The sequence below is a fragment of the Lissotriton vulgaris genome, chromosome 6 (assembly GCF_964263255.1).
Source record: "Lissotriton vulgaris chromosome 6, aLisVul1.2, whole genome shotgun sequence".
Taxonomy (NCBI): domain Eukaryota; kingdom Metazoa; phylum Chordata; class Amphibia; order Caudata; family Salamandridae; genus Lissotriton; species Lissotriton vulgaris.
Genome location: NC_141694.1, coordinates 35,471,482 through 35,496,590, shown reverse-complemented (window position 1 = coordinate 35,496,590; position 25,109 = coordinate 35,471,482). Strand labels below are relative to the sequence as shown.

The 25,109-nt window shown below is 45.2% G+C and overlaps 1 protein-coding gene across 1 annotated transcript in view; it reads right to left on the bottom strand.

The window, feature by feature from the left end:
* Positions 1–25,109, bottom strand: part of GLO1 (glyoxalase I) — a 158,132-nt gene that overhangs the window by 15,536 nt on the left and 117,487 nt on the right. The window contains exons 3-4 of the mRNA XM_086925889.1: positions 24,644–24,784; positions 19,519–19,577 (exon numbers count right to left, since the gene is read on the bottom strand). Coding sequence (XP_086782015.1) covers positions 19,519–19,577; positions 24,644–24,784 — 200 coding nt within the window. The remainder of the gene's footprint in view (positions 1–19,518; positions 19,578–24,643; positions 24,785–25,109) is intronic.

The following is a 25,109-nucleotide window of genomic DNA, read 5'->3' as shown; positions in this document are numbered from 1 at the left end:
AACACTGCCTGTCCCTGTAATGAAACAAGGTATTCCTGCAAGTGATTCCGTACAGCTACACGACTGTGTGCTGGGATATCAACCGCAGCCATATCGATACAGTCATAGAGTAGTACAATGCAATACAAAAAGGCACAACTGGGTAGCAATTCAAATAGAAAACCGTTTTAAATTATCAAGCTTGAAGAAACCTATGTAACTATATTTAGGTTTTATCTGTCACTACGGTCAACCGGAAACAATAGTGAGGGGGTCGTAGACTGATATAAGCACTACTCAAGTGTCTCACAATAAGACCATACTCGTTGGCGGCGCCATGTTGCAAGGATTTCTGCTCATACACAGAGCTATGCACAGAGACCTAGGACATTAGGGAATTGCGTTGTACCAGAAACTCACCTCAGTACCTACAAACCCCAACCAGCTAGCAATCAGTGTCACATTAGCTCTTCGTCCTATAGCAAAGTAACCAATAATTAGACAACCTAGAGCATGCGACTTAGGACCATCTCAGGAATGGTGGGAAGTGAGAACACCCTTTTGTTATACTCTCATACCAGTCCACAACAGGAGTAAAAAAGAGACACAGTAAGGTTAAAAATGTGTTTTAACGACATGTACTCACGCGCAGTATTTTAGTCAACATAAGCAGACATATGATTAAGAATAATATGGTTACAATTCCCTAAAATACAAAAGGAGGAATCATATTACGATAGGGCAAACAGGTTATATAGCGCCTAGTTTTAACACCCTCCCTATATAGGAACTATGTATTATAAACTAAAGAAGGTCTCTTGGGCTTGTTTTGGGGGACCCCATTACCTTTCCGCTCAGTAAGTGTAAATTACATCAGGATCAGTAAGGCTCTCTGCATCCCTGGAATCTTCCAAGTGTCTGAAATTCTGGCAAGTGTGCTATGATAAAGGTGCCAGAATCTTGCTTGGCTTGCAGCTGCCAAAATTTTGTGTCTAGAATGTGTTACACGGACACGCCGATAAACAGGCTCGCACGTTATGATAACCTTGACGGCTCAGCACTCACTGTACAGACTGGGGGCACGATGTATGTCTAGAGATGTCGAAAAACAAACCTTTTCTCATGTATAGACCTTCGTGAAAGCTAACTTGCAAAAACAGCTAAGCAGTGTTGTGTGCAAAATGCAGCAAAAGGAAAATGCTGTTTAAACGTCTAATAAGCCATGCTAACATAACATGCACACACAAAGAGGCCCTAAACCATACTACATAACCACAATCAGAAAAGATCAAACAATCACTTTTCTGAGTCCTACCCTGAATTTCAATTCCTTTTTCCACTCTTTCACGCGGTTTTCCAGTATGGAGACTCTACAGTAGAGAATGCACATAGTACACCTTTGAAAACATTGACTCAAGATTCAGCTCTATTTATCAACTAAGTAAGTAAGTTAAAAGCTTTTTCCTGACACCTTTACTCAAGCTCACACCTTTCAAATATTGCTGTATTTCGCTTGTTAGCTTATTCTGTAGGCCTTAAGCGAGATTAGAAACGAGATTAGAAATGCATGAAAGCATGGCAGATATAGCAAATGTCTTCAACCATAATAATTCAGTGCTACTTCGATGAATGTCCCATGTGACACACAGCAGGTTATGGGCCTTTTACAAATTCTAAATTTAGTTTTGTCAAGTGCTAAAATTCCTCCTTCATAAAGCGAGCCAGTTAACCCGGATTACCTCCAGTGGGATTGTAAGGACAGTTTTACTTTCCATTTCAGCAGGTCTTAACAGTCTCACCGGACAGAATGTGCACATGGAGAGGCTATGCCCCTTCTTGAAAGCCCATGGATGGGCCGTTCCCATTTTTGAAGGGGAATAGTGTTGGTGGTCTTGAAGTAAGAGTATATATCCAAAACGTCCTTGAATAGCTGCATCTCCAGGATTCTCTTGAAGGATGGAAGTTTAGCAGTTTACTCAGGTTTGTGTGTAAACCGCATCCTCGAGTGGTCTGCCAAGCGATCCACTATATTATCCGTACTCTTATGTTTCTAACAGAAGAAACTTGCTTAGATGGGCAGCTTTGCCCCTTTTGGTATTATGGTGCAGCCAGGAAAATCTAAGGGCATATTCCACTTTATTTCCTTTGTGAGCCCTGTAGATGGTAGAAGCACTTTATATGGGGTTCTTTCCCCTCCTTGGAACAAATAGAGGTTGTAGTGCTGGATTATAGGGTCTGACCTCTTGAAGTTCAGGTCTGGTCTACCGCTTGGATTTCGTTCCACTGGAGTTGGGCTCTTCATTTCATTTTGGTGCCCCTCTGTAAATTAAGCCATGGTAGTACTAGTTGTACAGGACTGTTCAAATGAAGCAGAATGACCTTTATTAGCATCATTGCCTGAGAGTTCATGTTTTTAGTTACAACTTCGATATGTTGCAAGAAGCAAAAGGTCCAAGTGAAACAGAAGCACCCTGAACCCTTTATTTGTTTTTAGGTCTAGCGACCTATCAATGCGCATGCGCATTGAGCGGAGCGAGAATTCAAGTGCTCAAAATACTAGTCAAACCAAGGGCTTTTTGGTGCGGTTTTCTTTGAGTTCACGTGAATCACGTGACCAAACAAGCACGCGCATCAGCCTCCCTCCCTCCCTCCTAATTGCATTTTTTAACGGCCGCCACCACATCAAAGGGCTTCGCCCAGCGTGTGCTCTGCGGCTTCTCCTCCCCTAATTAATCATGGCTGGCCGGCCGTACTTTCAGTTTCCCGGCCGCTCTTGTTTTATCTTGACATCAGCGAAGTGAGGTACAGGCCGTTGCGCGCGCACTTTTAAATTCTTTTCGCGTGCTTGTTCTTCTTGCATTCTCTTTTCTGTTTGAGCTTTTCCCTTGAATTTGACTTTCACTTAACATTTCTCTCTCTTACCCCGTCCCTCTTTAGTTTCCTCTCACGACCCCGTTCCTTCTCGCCACCCTCTCCTTTCTTTCCTTCTTCCCCCATTCCGTTTTCCATCGCTTCTCCTTCCCCAACAGAGCCCAGCATCTCCGACTCCGTGCTTCCCAGCTTGCGAGTGTGCGCGTGTGTTTACAGGCAGGACTGACAGTCAGCAGAACCTGTTCTGATGAGCTACAGCCTGCTGTGTGTGCCGAGCCGCCCTGCCTGCTCGTGGGCTTCAGACTAGTTCCAGCAGCATGAAGGCGGAAACGTGAGGCAGCGTTTCCCCGCTCAGCCTCTCGTGGCAACATGGGCTCCGGCAGCAGAGGGTCCCCGACTTCCAGAGCCCTGCATCCATCCACCCCGAAGGACCGGATGCTGCGCCTGTGATGCAGGCTGCTTTCTGCCCGGCCGGCAGCATCCCCATGGAGCGGGGAGCCCATTGTACTCCCCGCCTGTGAAGATGAAATGCTTTTCCCGCTACCTGCCGTACATCTTCAAGCCGCCCAGCACCATCCTGTCCTCCAGCTGCCACACAGAAGGTAGGACGGAGTCTGAGGGCGCGCCCGCCCGCGGGGGAGGGGGCAGCGGCAGGACCTCCAAAAAGCTCTGCTGACACGGCTGCTGGCAGCAGTCAGACGGACAGCCATTGCTAGCCGGCGCCTGTCTGCGTGTGACAGAATTACTGCGCGTTTCATTGGGATTGTATTGGGTTTAGGGGCAGACGCGAGCCCTGTCTAGCCAGTCAGGGAGCCGCCTCCGATTAATCATGACGATTAGTCGCCAAATCGCAATACCGGGCACCAGCACGGGCGCCCTGTTCTCTTGCTCATTACTTTGATGTTCAATTTGCACACATTCTTCATTATTGCGAATTGAAAGTCACAGTCGAGAGGCTGAAGTGAAAATTACCCTGGTGACGTGAACTGTCGCTCTCGGATGGATGCAGGAGTAGGTTTCTTGGCCCCGAGTTTGTCAATGTTACAATTTGTGTTTTTCCTGTGGAGGCTGTGTGTTATCGCATGTCTAGAGCCCGCCGCTCTCTGCAAGTTGACTTTATCACCTGCAGGTGACCAGGGCTCCAAAAATGGCACCTGGGCAGCGTTTCCAAGTTTCCTTACACCTTCACAGCGCTCTGGCCTTAACACAGCGAGTAGTGAAAGGAATGGGAAGTTGCCTGGAAGAAATTCTTTTTTTACAGCATGTTATGTATGGTTCACACTTAAAAAAAACACTGCTTTTTTACTATATGCGTCCTTGTATGGCTAGTGTAATGTAATACGTAGTAACATATACTTTTATTGTAATAAACTAGGGCAGAATTAAGGGTAATATTAGTACCCGGCTTGTTCCATAGAATAATATTGTGCTTGCTCACCACTTGAAAAGTATTTAGCACAAACTCCTGAAAATGTGTATTATACTAAATTCTGTCCAATAATTATCAATCAGTTTCTCGAACAGCGCTTGAAATTATCCTATGATAAAGTGATGTTATCCGTAGTCCGTCAACAGTCTTTAATATGGCCAACCTTGCATTTTACAATAGACTAATGTTTAATAGATAACTTGACATGCAGCCAGCACCTTTTGAAGACATATGTTTCATTGTGACTCCTCCATGCTTGGATAATCATCTCTGCCTCTTCCTAAACCCTGGTCGGTTCTTTCTGGAAAGACTTTGCTCTGCTCGCAGAGGGGCAGGCAGGACTATACCCGCATATCAAGGTTTCCAGACAATCAGACGCCTCTGGAAGCAGAGGCTGAAATGTGACTGACACTGCCTAAGCCGGAAATGCCCAGCAGAGACACTTCCGATCAGGAAATAAACCTATTAGCCATTAGAACAGCCCATTGCTGAATTTTTCACCATTAATGTATTTGTTTACAATGAAAGCAGTGTTTCTTAGCATCTGATACACTGGTAAACTCTGCCTGCTGATTTACATTATGAGTCTGTAAATTCTGTCTGTGGTTGTAATCAGTTTTTGATCTTCTTGTAATGCAGTAAGAAATTGATGCAAATGGCAGTCTTGGGTTTAGTTTGGCGTTTCTAAAGGCAATGATGATCCTGTACAGCATGCATGCACCTGATTGAAGTCTTTTCAAGAAAGGTCAACGTAGGGTTTTGTGATAGACGATTAGAGCCTTGATTGTATTGGGTTCTTGGAGAAGAGAATCACGCACAGCCCAGCGCTGGAGGGTGTGCTCACCCAGTGGCCTGCACATTTTGTTTCGCAAATTGAAGAAGCATGGTCTAGCTGGTGGGCTGGTGGCAGTCTCTCATACATTCAAATCCAAGAGTGTTATGTAGGTTTAACAATGTCTGTTTGTACGAAAGGCAGACCAGTTTAGGATAAATGAGCCTGCTTTTCTGTGTACAGACATGCAAATACCATCTAGATCTACATTAAGGTTTGAAAATAATTGGAAATTAATCTGGAAATGTAGCCTGAGAGTAAACCAGTCATCCCTGTGTGAAATGTGGCATGTCAGAGGTTTTTCTGGCATCAAATCGAACAGTTAAGGCCCACTCATCCTCCTTGCAACAGCTAGGGTTCAGAATCTGGTAGTGCAAATGCAATCTGGTTTGAGAAAATACACAATGTCTTAAATTCATCTTATTTACTCGAATTACTTTAGGATGCATTCCATCTTGTATTTTTTTTTTGTCTGCCACTACAGACCTGGACCAACTATATTCAAATCAGTCTTTGCCTTGCCACAGAAAAGGCAGTACAGCCAAATTCTTAGACATCGTCCCACTGATCAGGAACCACAAGCAGCCCCAAACATTTTCATCCTTGTTGGTGTTCATCAATTTGGTGCTGCTGAAGTTCCTTTAAGCAAAAAGGGCTGTTTTTCTGGCTCTATATCAACCTTAAGGTAAATTATGTGTTCTATCATTATAAAAAATATGGTCATTTGTACCCCCAAACACCCACACACAACCCCACACACAACCCCACCACCACTCACGCATACAACCACTCACACATACAACCACTCACACATACAACCACTCACACATACAACCGCACACACACAAACACACACATCTGTCGCCCTCACTCTATCTATTCCCCTCACTCTATCTATCTATCTATCGCCCTCACTCTATCCATCGCCCTCACTCTATCTATCGCCCTCACTCTATCTATCTATCGCCCTCACTCTATCTATCGCCCTCACTCTATCTATCGCCCTCACTCTATCTATCGCCCTCACTCTATCTATCGCCCTCACTCTATCTATCGCCCTCACTCTATCTATCGCCCTCACTTTATCTATCGCCCTCACTTTATCTATCGCCCTCACTTTATCTATCGCCCTCACTTTATCTATCGCCCTCACTTTATCTATCGCCCTCACTTTATCTATCGCCCTCACTTTATCTATCGCCCTCACTTTATCTATCGCCCTCACTTTATCTATCGCCCTCACTCTGTCTACCTATCTATCGCCCTCACTCTGTCTATCTATCGCCCTCACTCTGTCTATCTATCGCCCTCACTCTGTCTATCTATCTATCGCCCTCTATCTATCTATCGCTCCACCACAGCATCACTCAGGGGCACCACAGCATCACTCAGGGGCACCACAGCATCACTCAGGGGCACCACAGCATCACTCAGGGGCACCACAGCATCACTCAGGGGCACCACAGCATCACTCAGGGGCACCACAGCATCACTCAGGGGCACCACAGCATCACTCAGGGGCACCACAGCATCACTCAGGGGCACCACAGCATCACTCAGCACCACCACAGCATCACTCAGCACCACCACAGCATCACTCAGCACCACCACAGCATCACTCAGCACCACCACAGCATCACTGGTTCAAATATGTTCTCTCAATGTTTGAAGCTTTATTGCAAATGTCACAAAAAAAATTTAATATTTCACTTCTGTTCTTGGATTTTAGTCACTGAACATAATCTTCACAACAGTTATTTACAAAAGTTTAAGCTATTGCCATTACAAATTACAATCACTTTTATTTAAGTATTATTTAAAAAAATTAAAAGCCAATGTTTTTGTAATATCAATACATCTAAGTAAAGGCAATACAAAACATGTGACATTACAAATACTAAAAGTGTCACATATGCTAAAGTTAAAAGTATTGGCATTGTAAATCACAAAACATAAATATAAAATGTCATTTACACAACCAATAGCTCCAACTTTCCTACTGCGAGACCTATTGGCAACGCCAATGCTCGTTTTACTTTCTGTGTTGGGTTGGTCCCGGGAGGGATGCTAGTGTCCGTATGATCAGTTTTGGCACCATGCAGGGATACGCAATTTTTCTTCCTCCGGTAATGATTGTGTCTTAGATCCTGATCTACTGTATCACATCTGAAAGGAAGGATAAGCTACACCCAAGATCATTTTCTGAGCCTGTGTAGGAATATCTTGTGGTCCAAATGGTAAATACAGCAGGGGGAGAAAAGCCAGGCGGACCTCGGACATCTGCTTGGTTTCCCCTAAGCGTCCTCATTTCAGGTAGGCCTATCTTGGCTAATTTTCTTCAGTGTGATCTTGACGTAAACAGGAAAGCTTGCTGACTTATTTGCTTTAAAGATTCTAGCCACACACCCATCTACATTAAACTTATCTTTTCGACTCTCTGCAACCTACCAATCAAAGGATTCATACATCAGCTTAACATTTTCTGGACCAAGAAGGAATTTTTCAGAGGGTTTGTCTCTGTGAACATTTCCAAAGTGTGAAAGTCTTGAAAGAAGTGCCTCACCACAAAAGAGGACAGGTTCACCTGGGCCCTTGAAGGTTTTACATGAACAAAGGGGATTATCTACAATGTGCAGAATGGCATTCTAGGTTTTCACAATCTTTACTTCAAAAGACGGTGGAAAGGACTGGAGAAATGTCACTTTGTTGGTTACTTATGGGTACGTTACATTACAAACAACTTTAAACAGATCACTGGTCTAGTCTGACATCTAGTCTATTAGGGAGGTACAATGTATATCGTATGGCCTCGAAGATGCCTTGTGACAGTCTCTTAAATGGCATTTTCAGTGTGATTTGTCAACTGAAACCGAAATGGACACCCAATTGAGTCCCACTCTTTTCAATAAGCCAGGGTTGGGCCGAAAAGTTTAGAGAATAACTTACGAGATTGTTTTATTTACTGCTGACTGTATTTAGTATTATGGTAAAATAGTCGTGTGAAGTCTCGAGCATTTGTTCTAGGCTAAAGGCTACCAAAGGCTGAGACTGCAGAGTGTCTGAAAGCTTCTGGAATAGAGTAGATGATCAGTTTATGAATCTGCAAGGGAGCAGGCCAAAAGGAATGTTTTTCTTTGGGTCCTTCCCTGTAAACCATGACATGAAAGCATTATCGTACCGGAATTTGGGCTCAATCACCATGTTTGAAGTTTCTAGACCTCAGTAAAACCTCAAGGGTGTTACCAGTATTGGGGGTTAAGCCAGTAAAATGCATACATCATTGGGAAGGGTAAGTAAGTGTGCTATTAGTTGGAAAGGATGTGGGTCCTTCACGAGTAATACGTTTGCAAGCTCCCTTTTACTGAGAATCAAGTACTCCGTTGTAGCACTCTCGGGGTAGCGAGGTAGAGCAGCCCAAGGCCTACACAGGGGAGGTGGTGTGGGCTAGTACCCCAGGCTGCAGGGACACAAAACGCCCAATAAATCAGATCCTGTCAGTGCTCTTACCTATAAAAAGAAGAAGTACTGTATTATGCACCACTACTCAATAAAAGACCTTAATTTACAAACATGCTTATTATAATAGACGGCCCTTAATGCGAACTTGATATCGTCAGATGAGCAATGCAAGGCTCTTGCCTCCTCCTTTGTGGAGAAGAAGGCGGATAAGATCTATAAGTCCTTCCCCAGGTAGCGCTATGCCCTGACCTCGTGCCTAGACCCCCTCCTATGCATACTTTGGCCACTTTCCCACCGAGCTCTGTGCTCTGTAGCAAGGTTAAGTCTGGCTCCCCCACCAACTCCCTTAAGCCTGACCAATTTATGAAAATCTTACCTGTGCTCTTTACACCCCTGAGCCAAGGGATCGGTCTTTCTCTACAGCAGTTGGCCCATATCAATTCCATCTTGACGGGTTAGCTGGAATAAAATAACATACTGGACCTCTCCCAGAATGGTTTCCGTCCTTATCAAAGCACAAAATCTGCTCTTCTAGCTGTGACCGAACATCTGAGGTGGGCTCTAGACGCGGGTCGTACTTCGGCACTGATCTTATTAGACCTTAATGCCGCGTTAGACACTGTGCTGGGATCCAGCGCCTGTGTGGTACTATACCTGGCAGATATTGGCAGCCATCGGCAACCTCAGAACACTGCCCATCCCTGCTGATGAGGGGTGATACTCCGAAACACGTGTCCAGGGATGGCAAAGACAGCGAAGATAGCAGAAGATCGAAAGATGATGCATCGCGAACACGTTACTACATTGACCAGAGACCTTAGGGGCAACACCGCCGTTGTGAGAGTAGTGTGCGACCCCACCCCCATTTTTAACTTTAAAGCTCCCTTGAGCAGCTGGCTGACTAGCCTGGGATCCCGCACCTACGCGCCTGTGTGGTACTATACCTGGCACATATTGGCAGCCATCGGCAACCCCAGAACACTGCCTATCCCTTCTGATGAGGGGTGATACCCCGAAACACGTGTCCAGGGATGGGGAAGACCGCGAAGATCGAAAGATGATGCATCGCGAACACGTTACTACATTGACCTGAGTCCTTGGGGCGACACCACCGGTGTGCGAGTAGTGTGCGACCCCACCCCCATTTGTAACTTAAAAAAAGTTATTGTAATTTATAATGGCAATAGCTTTTGTAAATAACGTTTGTGAAGATTATGTTCATTGTATTTTATTGTGACGAAAATCCAAGAACAGAAGTGAACTATTAACATCTTTTTGTGACATTTGTAATGAAGCTTGAAACATTGAGAGAACATATTTGAACCAGTTGTTGTTGAATGGTTGCACAGATTGATGCTGTGGTGGCGCGGAGTGATGTTGTGGTGGCACGGAGTGATGTTGTGGTGGCGACGAGTGATGCTGTGGCGTTCAGTGATGCTATGGTAGCGCATAGTGATGTTGTGGTGCCCCTGAGTGATGCTCTGGTGGTGCTGAGTGATGCTGTGGTGATGCGATAGATAGAGTGAGTGCGATAGATAGATAGAGTGAGGGCGATAGATAGATAGATTGAGTGAGGGTGATCGAGAGATAGACAGATAGAAGGGTGATAGATAGACAGATAAAGTGTATTTATGTTGCATTGAGTAGAGTAAATATGAGGTGTGTAATTTTTTTGGCACTGAGTGGTATTATGTGGAGTGTATTTACGTTGCATTGAGAAGAGTGTAATTATGTGGCAGGTAATTATATGGCACCGAGTGGTAATATGGGGAGTGTATATTGTATTCAGTAGAGTAGTTTTGTGGCATGTAAATATGTGGCACTGAGTGGTATTTGGAGTGTATGTTGCATTGAGTGCAGTGTAATTATGCGGTGTGTAATTATCTGGCACTGAGTGGTATTTGGAGTGTGTTGCATTGAGTGCAGTGGAATTATGTTGCATATAATTCTGTGGCACTGAGTGGTATTATGGGGAGGTTATGTTGTATTCAGTAGAGTGTAATTGTGTGGCGTGTATGTGGCACTGAGTGGTATTGTTTGGAGTGTATGTTGCATTGAGTGCAGTGTAATTATGTAGCATATAATTATGTGTCACTGAGTGGTATTGTGTGGAGTGTGTGTTGCATTCAGTAGAGTGCAATTATGTGGTGCGTAATTATGTGTCACTGAGTGGTATTTGGAGTGTATGTTGCATATAACTATGTGGCACTGAGTGGTATTTGGAGTGTATGTTGCATTGAGTGCATTGTAATTATGTGGCGTGCAATTATGTGGCACTGAGCGGTATTTGGAATGTATGTTGCATTGATTGCAGAGTAATTATGTGGCACTGAGTGGTATTTGGGGTGTATGTTGCATTGAGTGCAGTGTAATTATGTGGTGTGTAATTATGTGGCACTGAGTGGTATGTGGAGTGTATGTTGCGTTGAGCGCAGTGTAATTATGTAGCATATAATTATGTGGCACTGAGTGGTATTGTGTGAAGTGTATGTTGCATTGAGGGCAGTGTAATTATGTAGCATATAATTATGTGGCACTGAGTGGTATTGTGTGGTGTGTGTTGCATTCAGTAGAGTGCAATTATGTGGTGTTTAATTATGTGGCACTGAGTGGTATGTGGAGTGTATGTTGCATTGAGTGCAGTGTAATTATGTAGCATATAATTATGTGGCACTGAGTGGTATTGTGTGGAGTGTATGTTGCATTGAGTGCAGTGTAATTATGTGGCGTGTAATTATGTGGCACCGAGTGGTATTTGGAGTGTATGTTGCATTGAGTGCAGTGTAAATAAGTGGCGTGCAATTATGTGGAGTTGAGCGGTGGTGTGGAGTTGAGCGGTGGTGTGGAGTTGAGCGGTGGTGTGGAGTTGAGCGGTGGTGTGGAGTTGAGCGGTGGTGTGGAGTTGAGCGGTGATGTGGAGTTGAGCGGTGATGTGGAGTTGAGCGGTGATGTGGAGTTGAGCGGTGATGTGGAGTTGAGCGGTGATGTGGAGTTTACGGCCTTCCACAGACACTGGGCAGTAACTGTATGTGACAAAAAAGACGGGTTATTTAAAGTGCAGACAGTGTCGATAGTCCATTCTATGTGGGCATCAATTGTGTTACATTTGGTACACGCTGGAGAGTAGGGGAAGGGGGTGCAGCCAACTCACCTTCAGCTAATGCAGGCTTTTAGGCCAAAGTATGTGCATGAATGAAGAATGAATTCATGAAATCTCCTTATAGGGCAACGGAGACCTCAACAAAGTATACATTGCATTTAGAGATTAGTTTGTGATTCCCGCAAGTATGTACCTAGGCTACAAGGTCTAGCTTAACAAGAGGTGCTGCCACCATATTTAAAATTAAAGTTCGACCCTCAAGGAGTATTTTTTGTAAATATAAAGGGGACGCACAAGCAGCCACATAAGTGCCCCGTCTGTGGTAAAAAAAAAAAGCTCAAGCAATCACAGAAAAACAGGAAAGGGACAGAAGGCATTTAAAAACAAGCCGTCGCCATTGCGTAAATGTAAAAAAGCCTTTGATGCAGCAGGGGGCGGAGCGTATCCCTTTCAAATGAAGCTGCTGGCGGCACCACGCTGGGGAAGCAACAGATGGCTGGCTTTGATGTGGTGATGCGAGGCAGGCAGGCAGGCAGATAGAAGCGCGTTCACGAGAAGACCACATGCACTTCTGGAAATCCGCTTTTTGAGACCTTAGTTTAGCTCTTAGTTTAGCCCCTATAGTCTCGCCTATTAATCCCTGCGGGATATAATAGGCGAGCCCTAAAAACTGAGTTGACTGTTAGTTACCGGTTTAGAACAGCGATCTTATAGTACGATTAATATTTAAATACAACCCAAATAGGCTCCATAGGCAACTGCAGCCACCTTTCCACAGTAGAACTTAAGTGGGCCCTTTTACCTAGTAGTCCCACTCGAATGGTCCTCTAAATCATAAAAAACCATTGGTCCACTGATAGAGTTTCTCAGAAGGATTTTTTTTATTGGGAGCTGTACCGACTTGGCACCATTCAGAGCCTGGTACAGAGAAGTAAGACTCATTTGGTGGCCTACTGCAGCAATAATGTGTAGGAAGTGTTTCCTGGTAACTATGATCCCACAAGATGAATCAAGGGACACAGTGTGTCTCCAATCCCAGTTCTGTTAACGATTACCACACTCAAGGATTGCACTGAAGAAACTCAAAGTATTTTTAATTCCTTATTTTAAAATCTTAACCTAGTGCATAAAAGGTGAGTAACAACCACATCGAATAGTAGAGGGACAAGAACACAACCTTGTGGAGGACCTCGTTCTACATTAAAATTCTCAGTGCATTCGCCTCATGTGTTAAAGCATACTTTGCTCAATAATTTCTTGTATTGCCTTGCAAGATAGCAGATAATCGGTCTGGGCACACCAATGGTGAGCAGGATTGACCAGAGAATAGAACAATCGACTAAATCAAAGGCACTACTCAAATCTGCAAAGCAGAGATACAGTCTAAACCTTTTAGCACATGTATATTTACCAATTAATAAAGTCCAAATTTACACATTGCTCTAAGGTCCCCACTCCTTGTCTAAAACCAAACTGTGCCAGGGAAAGTACAGTGTGTTCGCATGTCTACTCTTCCAATCTCATGAGTAACACTTTACTCATCACTTTCACTGAAGAGTCTAAAAGTGATATTGGGCGCTAGTTCTTCGGTTCGGATTTTTTGCCCTTTTTATAGATTGGCACTAAAATAGACATTCCCTATGAAAGCAGAATCACAGTGGTTGCGGCCATATTATAAACTCTAGTTAGAATTGGACCCCTCAATTCGTTTTATGAACATCCACTGGCACCCCATCGGATCCTGGGGATTTACCCCCTACGCTCTCTTTTAGGGCTAATAGAATCTCTTCTATCGTGATATTCAGTGGTAGAGGAGGTCAAGGGTGCTGGTTCTCCCTTGAAATAACCTCCTTCCTTACAACTGGTAAACTAAAGATTTCCATAAAACGAGCAGCCCAGGCATCACATGTAACATGGGATAACAGCTCTGGATAAGAATCACTCTTTATAAAGATTGAGTTGACAGTATCCCAGAAATGTTTGTTATCCGCTGTATGTGCAGCCTGAACCAATTTAGACCAAGCTTCCTCTTACAGCACTTTTTTCCTTACAGAAAGGACATTTTTTAAATTGAATCTAAGTAATTGGATTACCATATTGTCTCTTGGTTGACAAGGCAGGGCCAAAATCAAATCTTGGGAGACTATAGTACATGCATGATTAAACCAACCTCTGCATTGGCCATGGCCTGTATTACTCAGGCCAGTCAAGAAGTTGTTGCTTATATTAGTAATTCTAAAAGAACTAGAGAGTAACTGATTGGAAGTAACTTCATCTTCCAGACAATAGCGGATATCTAGAAGGCCCTTCGAAAAAAATAATTGTTTGGATCAACTCCATCCCACTTAATGCAAACTCCTTAAGTCTTGTAGGGGTTATGTCAGTAGTAAGAATTGGTGAGACGTTACTGGCTTTGCCCTAAGTTAGAACTGGGGGTCTCTAGTTGGCAGAGGTAAGTACCTTTGTCCAAGTAGGGACCCTTGCTTCTAGTGAGGGTAAAGGGACACACACTGTAGATAACCCCTGCTCACCCCCTAGGTAGCTTGGCACGAGCAGACAGGCTTATCCCCAAGGCAATGTGGATAATATTTGCACTTAACACACACAATGACCCCAAAGTACACCACAAACTGAGACCACACAGGTAAGTATATATAAAAATATAACTTTATCTAGTTCAGCAAGGTAACCGTCAGTTACAAGATAGTTGCACAATGTCTTCACTTTTTCTTGATGATTGTATTACTTCTAGGAAGGTGTTGTATCTTGAGTCTCCCTGCTGCTCAGCTAGAATGCATGTGTTGTAGAATGTTGGATGAGTGGAATGTTAGTATGTTATGAATGTCAGTTGAGTGAGGGCTGAGCAGCAGGACAGCTGCTCCTGATGGGGTTATCATCTTAACTTAACATCTTAATAAAGTAACTTAAGAACCTACAGATCCAGCCTCTTTGTGATTACAACAGAAGGTTTCACACTTTACTCTCAGTCCAAGTTTTAATCTTAATAAGCAAGAACACAATCTGCGCAGGCAGTCTCCGTGCCCCCCGTGTTCAGCGAGGCTCTCAGGATGCTGAAACGTGATCAGAGACACAGCTGCGGCCTTCGCGCTTCCCACTGCCTCGTGGTGTTTCTCAGAATTGCCCCTAAAGCGCTCTGCGTGGGTTTCACTGTATCTGCCCCCTTCCGGTGTTTTCCTGGTTAATCTCCCCCCAGGCAAGGACTCACCAAGACTCGGGACGTAGCTCCGAGTCAGATACCTGGGGGCGGCTTCTCTGTGCAGGCGGGTAGTCACGCGGCGCTTCGGTACTTGATGGACGACTTCTCCGGCGGCGGCACCTCTCAGAACGAGAGGCGAGCGTTGGACCAATCCCAGCATGGCTCACAAGGCGTGCCCCTCGTGACGCTTCAGCTCTTCCAGGAGTCAGCCACTCCCAGCGCGGCTCCTGGACGAGCCCTTCTTGACGCGGCAGCTTCTACGGGGGGTAGGGGGAATCAGCCAATCTGAGCGCGGCTCCACGGGCCAGGCCCTCAGCAACGGCCCAATTGGAGCGCGGTCCCTTTGTTTCTTTATCCGCGGCCCTGGAGAGGGGAACGGCAACTTCTTGGTCAATATCAGGCCACCGGGCAGCGGCGGTGATACGCAGCACGGCTAACTCTGAGCACCAATTGCAAGCAGGCCACTCCTGAAGTCACTGGCTCTCCCAGGGAGATATGACACGATGGGAAAGCTCACAATCTCCCGGCCACTGATAATCACGTGCCGATGAGCACGCCGATCCTTCTTCACAGCAGACAATTATAAGCGCGGCACTCTCAATCGGGTCAGAGAGCAGCCAGCGCGCTACAGGGGGCCAACGGCAGAAACTCTGTCAAGTAGCCCACGATCTCTGCAGCACACAGCAGCCTCAGGAGACACAGCAGAGTCTTCCAGTCTTTGGCAACCTTTCTGTCCCTGGGTTGCAAAACAGGAGGCCAGCTCTTCTCAGGCCCTTGGAGATTCAGAGACACAGTACACAGCAAAGTCTTTGTAGGTCAAGCAGGCAGGGTCACAGCACACAGCAAAGTCCCTCTTCTCCTCAGCTTCAGTTGAACAGCAGAACAGGTCAGCTCTTAAAGCACACAGCAAGGCAGTCTTCCTTAGTTCCTTCAGCGGTCCTTCTTGCAGAGGTTCCTCTTGATTGTAGAATCTGATTTTCTGTTGTCAGCGGTCCTTCTCTTATACCCCCTAAAAGTCTTTGAAGTCTTTGTGCAAGTGGGCCCTGATCCCGGTCTAAACCAGTTCTGGGTGTTGCTGGAGCACTTGGGCTTCCTGGCTTCTTCCTTCCTTTCAGTGTGAGGGACAGAGGTGACAGCCGCCCAGCAGGAGGTGGAGCCAGCATTGTGGCAGGCAGGCAAAGCCCTATTCACTCCCAGGTGCTATCTCCTCCCACCACTCTAGTTGCAGATGCAGTCATTCAAACACGGGCTGACTCAGACAACCTCCTGGGGGGCTCCCCAGCCCCTGTCACCCTCAAAACAGACAGTCAATCCACAAGCAGGCCCAGGCACACAGAAAGGTTAGACAAGAGAACAGTCACTTTCTAAAAGTACTGTTCTCAAACACAGAATTTAAAAACAACCTTTCCTAAAAGATGTGTTATTAAATTCTGAGTTCAGGGATATCAATCACTTATGTCCCATCTTGTTCCTATGGGAAGATAGGCTGGTATCCATTGGGACCAGCCTCCCCCATGTTAGTTTATGGAGCAAGATAACCTTGCAGCAGTGAATGGCTGCTGCTCACTACCAGAGCATGTTACCTGCACTAGTACATGCTCTTCATTTCCTATACACTGCACCCTGCCCAGGGGGGTACCTTGAGCCTTCCATAGGGGTGACCAATGTGTATATAAAGGGAAGGGTTAGGCCCAGCCAGTGGGGACACTGGCCAGGAGGACATGGCAGTTCACTGACTGCACACAGGCACTGCGGTGGCAGGCCTGAGACACCATTTTAGGGCTACTCATGTGGGTGGCACAATCAGTGCTGCAGGCCCACTAGTAGCATCTGTCATCACCAGCCCTGGTACATCTAGTACACTTTACTAGGGACTTCGTGGTGATACAAATATGCCAATCAGGTACATCCAATCAATATGACAATTTTCATAGGGAGCACTTACACTCTGGTACTGGACAGCAGTGGCAGAGTGTCCAAAGCATCTAAACCAGCAAAAACGAAATCCAGCACAGCATCAAAAATACAGGAGGCAGAGGCAAAAAGATAGGGGAAAACCACGCCAAGGGTGTCAGGTCTAACACGTGTGCCCTCCAGCTGAAAGTGGGGAGAACTACCCAACCTCTTGGGAGTCCTCTTCACTGAGGCGGAAGAATCTGGACAGACCATCAGCGTTGGCATGTTCTGTACCAGGGCGGTGCTCCACTGTAAAGTCCATTCCCTGTAGAGAGATGGACCACCTCAACAGTTTTGGGTTCTCACCCCTCATCTGCATTAACCATCTAAGGGGTCTGTGGTCGGTCTGAACACGGAAGTGAGTTCCAAACAGGTAGGGCCTCAGCTTCTTCAGAGCCCAGACCACAGCAAAAGCTTCCCTTTCAATTGCACTCCATCTCTGTTCCCTGGGGAGTAGCCTCCTACTAATGAAATGCTACAGGTTGGTCTCCGCCTTAGTTGTTGATCTGTGAGAGTACTGCTCCCACGCCTTGCTCTGAAGCATCTGTATGCACAATGAACTTACTAGAAAAGTCAGGTGCCTTAAGCACCGGTGCTGTGCACATGGCAGTTTTTAGGGCATCAAAAGCAGTTTGACAGGCCTCGGTCCAATTCACTTTCCTGGGCTGATTTCTAGAGGTTAGTTCTGTCGAAGGGGCAACAATGGTGCCATATCCTTTGACAAACCGTCTGTAATGCCCGGTGAGACCTAGAAAGGCTCTCACCTCAGTCTGGGTCTTGGGGGGTTCCCAAGCCAGAATGGTATCAATCTTTGCCTGTAGGGGCGCCACCTGGCCGCTCCCCACCTGGTGTCCCAAGTACACTACTGATCCCTGCCCTATCTGGCACTTACTGGCCTTGATAGTGAGGCCTGCCTTCTGCAGGGCCTTCAACACTTCACAGAGGTGTTGCAGGTGTTCCTCCCAAGTGGAGCTGAACACAGCAATGTCATCCAGGTATGCAGCGCTGAATTGCTCCAGCCCGGCTAATACCTGGTTGACCAGTCTCTGGAATGTGGCAGGGGCATTTTGCAACCCAAAGGGCATGACGCAGAACTGGAAGTGCCCCTCTGGCGTTGAAAATGCTGACCTCTCCTTGGCCCCCTCAGTTAAGGTAATCTGCCAGTACCCTGAAGTCAAATCAAAGGTGCTGAGGTACTGGGCAGCTCCCAACCGATCCACAAGCTCATCAGCTCTGGGGATGGGGTGTGCGTCAGTCTTGGTGACCCCATTGAGCCCACGGTAGTCCACGCAGAAACGGAGTTCTGGAGGGCCACCGGGCTAGCTGAATCACTACCTCTATGCGCAGCTGGGTTACGGGCGAAATGGCATATATTACACCAGCCGCCAAAGGAGTCTTCCTGCACTTTCTTTTCCTCTTGGATGTGGGAGAGCAGGCAATAGAAGCACAATTATCAGAAGAAAGAGCTAGTGCCAGCTCCTGATTGGATTGAACAGCCAGGCTTCTACAGCACAAAGGCAATAAGACCCCCTTGCTACGACTCCAGTACTATTGGCGTGACATCATCCGTAGATGACCCATCCCCCCCACCCCTGCTCCTAAAGAGAGGTATTGTTCTGCCATATCCATTTCTATAGAAATAACATTTACCGCCCATACTAAAAAAGAAACAATTGTTGTGCGGGCAGTATCCAATTCTTGAGGAGCATTTTTGGCTTTGTGCTTGCCCATGTCAGTTTAAATACATTGAAAAAAAATACAAATTATGTGGCCCACTTTCACCACTGGTCATATAAACAGTCTACACCATGAAGACCTCAACAACTCCTAAAAGTTGAGGCTGAACGAACACGTCAGATATGTGCCTTATGCCCCACTTTTTAAAAACTTCAAAAATTAAAACTGAATGATCAGGGCATAAATGTGCCCAAAAGTTCCTTTGATTGATTTGTTAAAAATCAGGCTAGACAGCGGACAATCCCCCCTTAGTAAGTACAGTAAAGGGTTGCGGTTACAGATTACTAAATCCACATAACAAAAAGAACCTTCCTCTTACATGAACCGACAAATGTTAGAGGGGGGGGGGGCCGCGGCCCGGAACCAGGCATGCCCTTGGACCAAGCTTATCCGGGCAAGGCCTGCGCTGCGGGAGTGGAGCAAGCGCTTTATAGCGCAAAGACAGTCACCAGGTACAGTGTGTTGATGCAGGGCCAGCTCTTGGGGCCCGGGGAATGCTGGGAAACAGAGTCCTGGCTACACAAATCAATAAAGGGAAATCTGCTATTCAATAGCAATAGTGTCCCTTAGCTGTTCAAAGGATGGAGGGGCAGCCAAGTTGGGCATCAATATTTTTCAAGAAGATGATCTCCACCCCCTCACCTATCACTTGTGACAGACATGACATCGTCTTATGGAAAATTACAAAAGCAAGATGCATATATTCTTGGGAGCCAATAGATTATAAAATAATTTTCTGGCTTGAGTGGCATACGAAGTTGCTCCTACCTTACCAATTACTGGCCTTGGTGGTTGAAAATAAAAATAAAATGGACATATAAGTTGGAGTTTTCAAAATGTCAGATTTACACGTAAAGTAAATAATGAAAATGATTCATTGTTAATTTCTTAAGATTATAAAATCCACAATTTCAGAATGTAAACCAGAGCCAACATACCAAATCCTCGAGGGTCAGAGTTTCCGTTATGATAACTCTTCTCTTCACTTCCCCAATTACTGTTGAAGGGAAAGAATAAAAACAAAGAGAAAATGAGAGAAATGTCCATTTTCAACAATAACTTTATACTTGAAGGTAATCTGCAATGCAAGGATTTGGACACAATTCGACATCGGATAATTCCCTGAACAATGCCCTGCGCTCACGGCTGAGGGATGTGGTTTGAATAGAGTTTCAATATCAACTTTTCTGAGCCTGAACATCGGAAAACATCAAACTGCTCTGCAAGTAGCAGAACCTGTAATAATCGTCTCTGCACGCCTTGCCTCTTAGTTATGGCCATGAACTGAGCATTTACTTTTGCATTAGTTCCACAAATTAAAAACGGGTTGGGCTAACACCAGCGGGGGGAGTGTGAAGGGACGCCCACAAGGAAGGAGTGTCCACGGAGACACCCACAACCGTCAACTGTGGCATTTTAGAGAGCTCAAACGCGGACACGGAAGGCCATCCTGAAAACAAGTCAAAAGACTTTGAGGTGGCCAAAAATGTAACTTTTCTCCAAGGCAGGGGTGATGGAAGACAGCCCAGCCTGCGTATTTGCATCCACGTCCAAGTGTGTGTCCTAGAGTAGCACAAGACCTAAATCCGCCCAACAAAATCAAGAGGTGGCACGTGCTACAGAAATTAATTTTCACAAAAACTTCTCCAAACGCAATCAAATCTTCCTTGGCTTTGCAGAAAGATAGATTAATGTTTGCAGAATGCCAGGGACCAACTTGCACCACACTACTGTAAACCCATTAGCGCAGATAAGGAGCCACTTTAGACTTCAAAAGACCGCTAGGCCATCATATTAAATGACAAAAGAAGACACACTTAACAGATAGATTTAAAATCAATTTATTGTAATACGTCTAATCTAGACCAGTTCCACACTTTTTTTTGTGAACTATTTTTTATTAGACTTTTCTGTGTAACAATACATGATGCAGAACATCACATACATCAACAGTGCTACTTGGAATTAAACGTATAAGCATACATAGTTTCAAAAATAGAGTCAAGTTCAGGTGTATCATCAGGTGTATAACCACAGCGGGTGAAGATTTCACCTTTTTCACAGTACACTTCATTGGATATCATATGGGGGGGCATATTCCCATATCTATAGCAGGGACTCCACATCTTTTAGAACTTTCCCAGACAGCCTCTCTCCCTATAGAGGTCCATCCCGGTTTTCCATTCTCTGAGAGCGGGCAACTCAGGGGCACCCAAGTGTTTGGCCACATCTAGTTTTGCAACTACGAGACCCAGATTGCTAACAAGGTGTTTAGATCTGGTTCCGTCTACCTCCATGGGTATCCACCACAGGACGAACTTGGGGTCCACTGGCAGGTACTTGCCAAGTATCTTAAGTTCCACCACTACAGTATTCCGGTAGAAGCATATCAAAGGGCTAGACCACAACGTGGGCCTGAATGACCCATCTTCGTCCCCACATCTCAGACAGTTAAGGGCCTCTACCCTACCAAATCTATGTAAACGGGCCCTATCATAATATATCCTGTGGAGGACCATACACTGAAAAAGTCACAAGAAGGATTTGATTGCAACCTCCCTTAGGTGCATCAGGGCTGCCTCCCAGTCTGCGCTGTCAAGTTCCCCCACCTCTCTGTCCCATGTGGTCCTCCATTTTGTGAGGGTGTCCGGGACATTATTAAGAACAATCTTAAATGTCCATGAGACTGCTTTCCCTGCTATCTCACCTTGTAGGAGACTCCCTTCCAATGGCACATATTCCGGGACGCCGTCTATTACAATCTTTTCCACCTGCAAGGCATGCTGTAGTTGGAGGTATTTAAAATATGGTAGATTACGTAGATGATATTCCCACTGTTAGGAACTAAAGGGGATCATTGTACCTTCCTCTATGAGGTCGTCCAGCTTAGAGATTCCAAAAGTGTCCCGCTGTCCAAAACCCTTCAGTTTTCCAAATTCCTTCAAAAGGGTTCCTACCCAAAGGGGTGTCTCTCAGGTCATCCTTGTGCCCCATTTCATCAGTCTCGCTACCTCTTTCCAGGTGTCAATAGCCATCTGGGTCACTGTCAGTAGGTTCTTTGACTCCCTCTCCCCCCTCCCCCCCCCCACATATAGGGGGTGTAGGTATGAGCGGGTTTGGAATTTGGTACTCTCCAGTGCAAAAGTTGGGTGATCCCCCGGCATATACCCCCAGTCATTGACCATTATTAAGTGTACTGCCCAGTAGTATACCCGGATGTTGAGGAGGGAGATGCCCCCATTATATGGATTCCTCTGTAGTGTTGCCAGTGCCACCCTAGAGAGACCCACCCCCCCAATTCCGTAGCAACATCCAGACTTCACCATCTATTTTAACAAAAATCTTGTCTGGGATCTTATGGTATGTATTTTGGAGGATATACAAGAGCTTTGTGAGTGTAACTATCGTGTACATAACCGCCCTTGCTAGTAGCATCAGTCAGCATCCTCCACCTTTCAACGTCCCCATGGAAGTCTGCAAGTACCCTTCGAATGTTGTGATCTTGGCCTTCCTCTGAAGTCACATATACCCCCAGATACTGGACTGCCCTGGGCAGTCCTGTTTATCGAAATGACCTCCAGCAGAGTATAGTGTTGTCTTACCCCAATTGATTTGATAGCCAAATGAGCTCCGTATCTGTCAAATATCTGAAATACTCCTGGTAGCGTCTCAGATGCCCTAGTTCCATACAAGAGGATATTGTCGACATATAATAAGATCTGTTCGCCTCCCATCCATCTCTCCATCCCTCTCTCTAAACGTCTGGGTGTGTTTTAATTACCCAGGCTAGGGGCTCCAGCACGAGGGCGAACAAGAGGGGTGATAAGAGGGCACCCTTGCCTCGTACCCTTTTGGATGGGGAATTCAGTGGACAGCTCACCATTTAACCTGACTTTAGCCTGGGTTTTTATAGAGCAGGTCTATCCAGGTCATACATTTGTGGTATAGCTCACCAGGGCCCGTTCCAAGAAGGGCCATTGGACGGCCTCAAATGCCTTTTGTACATGTAAGGACAGGATTAGGTTACGATCTTTCCTAAATGAAACCGTCCGAACCAGTTGTAGAGTCTGTGGAGGTTGAGCCTGGGCGACCTTTTGGACATAAAGCCAGATTGTTCCTTAAGTATTAGGTTAGTATTCACTTGTAAGAGTCTGGTGGCTAGTATTATGGACAATATTTTTGCCTCAATGTTCAGAAGTGAGATCTGCATTCCAGCTCCACATTCGTAATCAACTTTGCGTGCTCTTCCTGGAATCAGATGGAATAATCTGGGGTGAGTCTACAACACCTGGCGCAGCACACAGATAAGGGATAACGGAACTCTATATAACTTGTCTCAACTGGACAAAGGCCTCATGAACCACGCCTCTTGGCCAAGACAATCCAATCCGAAGTGATGCTGGCCCATTAGCACTAGCGCAACAATGCCCTGTAAGCCACCAAAATCCTGCCCATCCCTCCCTTGCCCTAAAGAACAAAGATGTTGCTTTGCCACCATTAGGGACTTGCAGTACTCTGACCTAACATCCATAAATACCCAGACCACAACACCTTACTCGCCTAGATAAACAAAAGGTATTAGAAGCACGATAGAGGAGGTGAGCCCATAACTAAGGGCTAGGCTCACAGAATCCTCAAACAACCGTAAGTGCATTCGCTTCATGTGCACCATAAAAATACACGCAAAGAGGAAATAACAAGGCATATAGGCAAAACCTAACAAGCCACAGGAAAACATTGTCAAACTTATACTTAAAGACCTTTAAAAGAAGTCGCTGCCATCAAAAGACTCAAAGAGGCACCAAACAAAACTTGCAAAATGTAAACTCTGATCCAGAATCTTAAAACCTCTGGCAAATCCCTCTCACATCGGCGTATAGCTCTGGCACCAATATCCAGACCTACTTCTTCTAAGAAAATATATAATTCACATTTCCACCCCAGAAAAAAGAACCCGGTATAAATCACCCCGTCACTAGTGACCACACAAACCCCCGATAATTTTGCCTTCAGGTCTGGGCAAAGCCAACACTCGACTCACCCACAGAGACGGCTTTGCCACCAACTCACTAAACTCCATAACACCGCCCTATAAGAGGGCAACGTCCAATGTTGAAAAAAGTTCCATTACGGTCCTTTGTATGAAAGAACAGACGGCAGCAGGCCGAAAAGGCTACTCAGTAGACATACACGTATGGACTCCAGTTGCCTCAATCAAGCGCGCCAGAGCTAGACAACGAAATAAGTAGTTGGCGTTACACAACCACGGTTCTGCCCTGCACACTAAATTGAATATGCTCTGCCATTTAAGACACTCGCAAATAGGCCATAGAGAAGGAGGGTGCATCTATTGATCACAAACAATTATTTAGGGACACTTGATTCAACATACCCCCTCCTAATGCAATTGCATATGTCCGTGATTGTAGTTTGTGCATTCAATGCTGCAATAAAATGACTCACATATTAATTCTCTCAGTAAGTCTATGGTACGTAGCACCTTTTCCCATGCGTCTCTTTCTAGTTACATGAGCTAAAAAAAAAAAAAATCGGAGCAATGTGGCTTAGATAAAAGGCTCTAATACAGCCTATAGCATCTAATCTATCAATATTTCGGAATCCCAGTTCTCAATTATGAAATCATAATAATAGCCCCAGTTCTTCTCTTTGCAGACCAACTTTGGCTCAAAATATCATTTATGGTATGATTTGAACATGTTGAGCCGCAGAATTGTTTTGGCAAATCTCAGGCATTACATTGACTTTTTAAAGCAAAACAAATGGGAACTTTCAAATACATAAAAAGTGTAATGGTTTGGAATGCACACAGGATGCATTATTACCTGAAATCCCCCCCCCCCCCATTTACGCCAATTGAAAGGAGTAATGCATGAAGAAGATATTACAAAACATTTCCAGGAATCAGGGCTCCCCATACTGTAGAACTATTGCCATACCTCAGTTCAGAGCAGATGAAACCACGATCATACACTTAAGAGGAAAGGGCGTTTAAGCTAGGTCAAATGCTGAAGCGCAACCGGGAAGGCGGGAGATAGTACTTACTGAGTCAGTTCTATTGTGGCCTTCCTGGAAAAAGTCCACGCTGTTCGCTCTTTTGTATCGCTGGGGATGTCCTTTTTATCCTCATAGCCCATGAAATAAAGTGAAAATTTCATAGATGGAAAATCACATTTCTGTAAAAGTCTGCAAGCAAACAGAGAAGTAGATGTAATCTTTTACTGTTTAATGATAGTAATATGAGCAACGATGGACGCAGTAACATCACCTAGTTATTTGGTAAATGAATTAAAAAAAAAGAATCAAATTCGAACAAAGTAAATAATAAAAACGTTTATTTAAAAACTTTAAAGGATCTACATTTCCCATGTAACAATCAAGTTAGTTAACGAATTATCTACAAATAGCCATCTTCTCTCACTCGCTCGCCAAGTGCTAAAGCCAGCAAAAACAGGGGAATGGAAGGCAAACATTTGTGGAAAACCCACACCAAGGAAGTCAAGTCAAAACA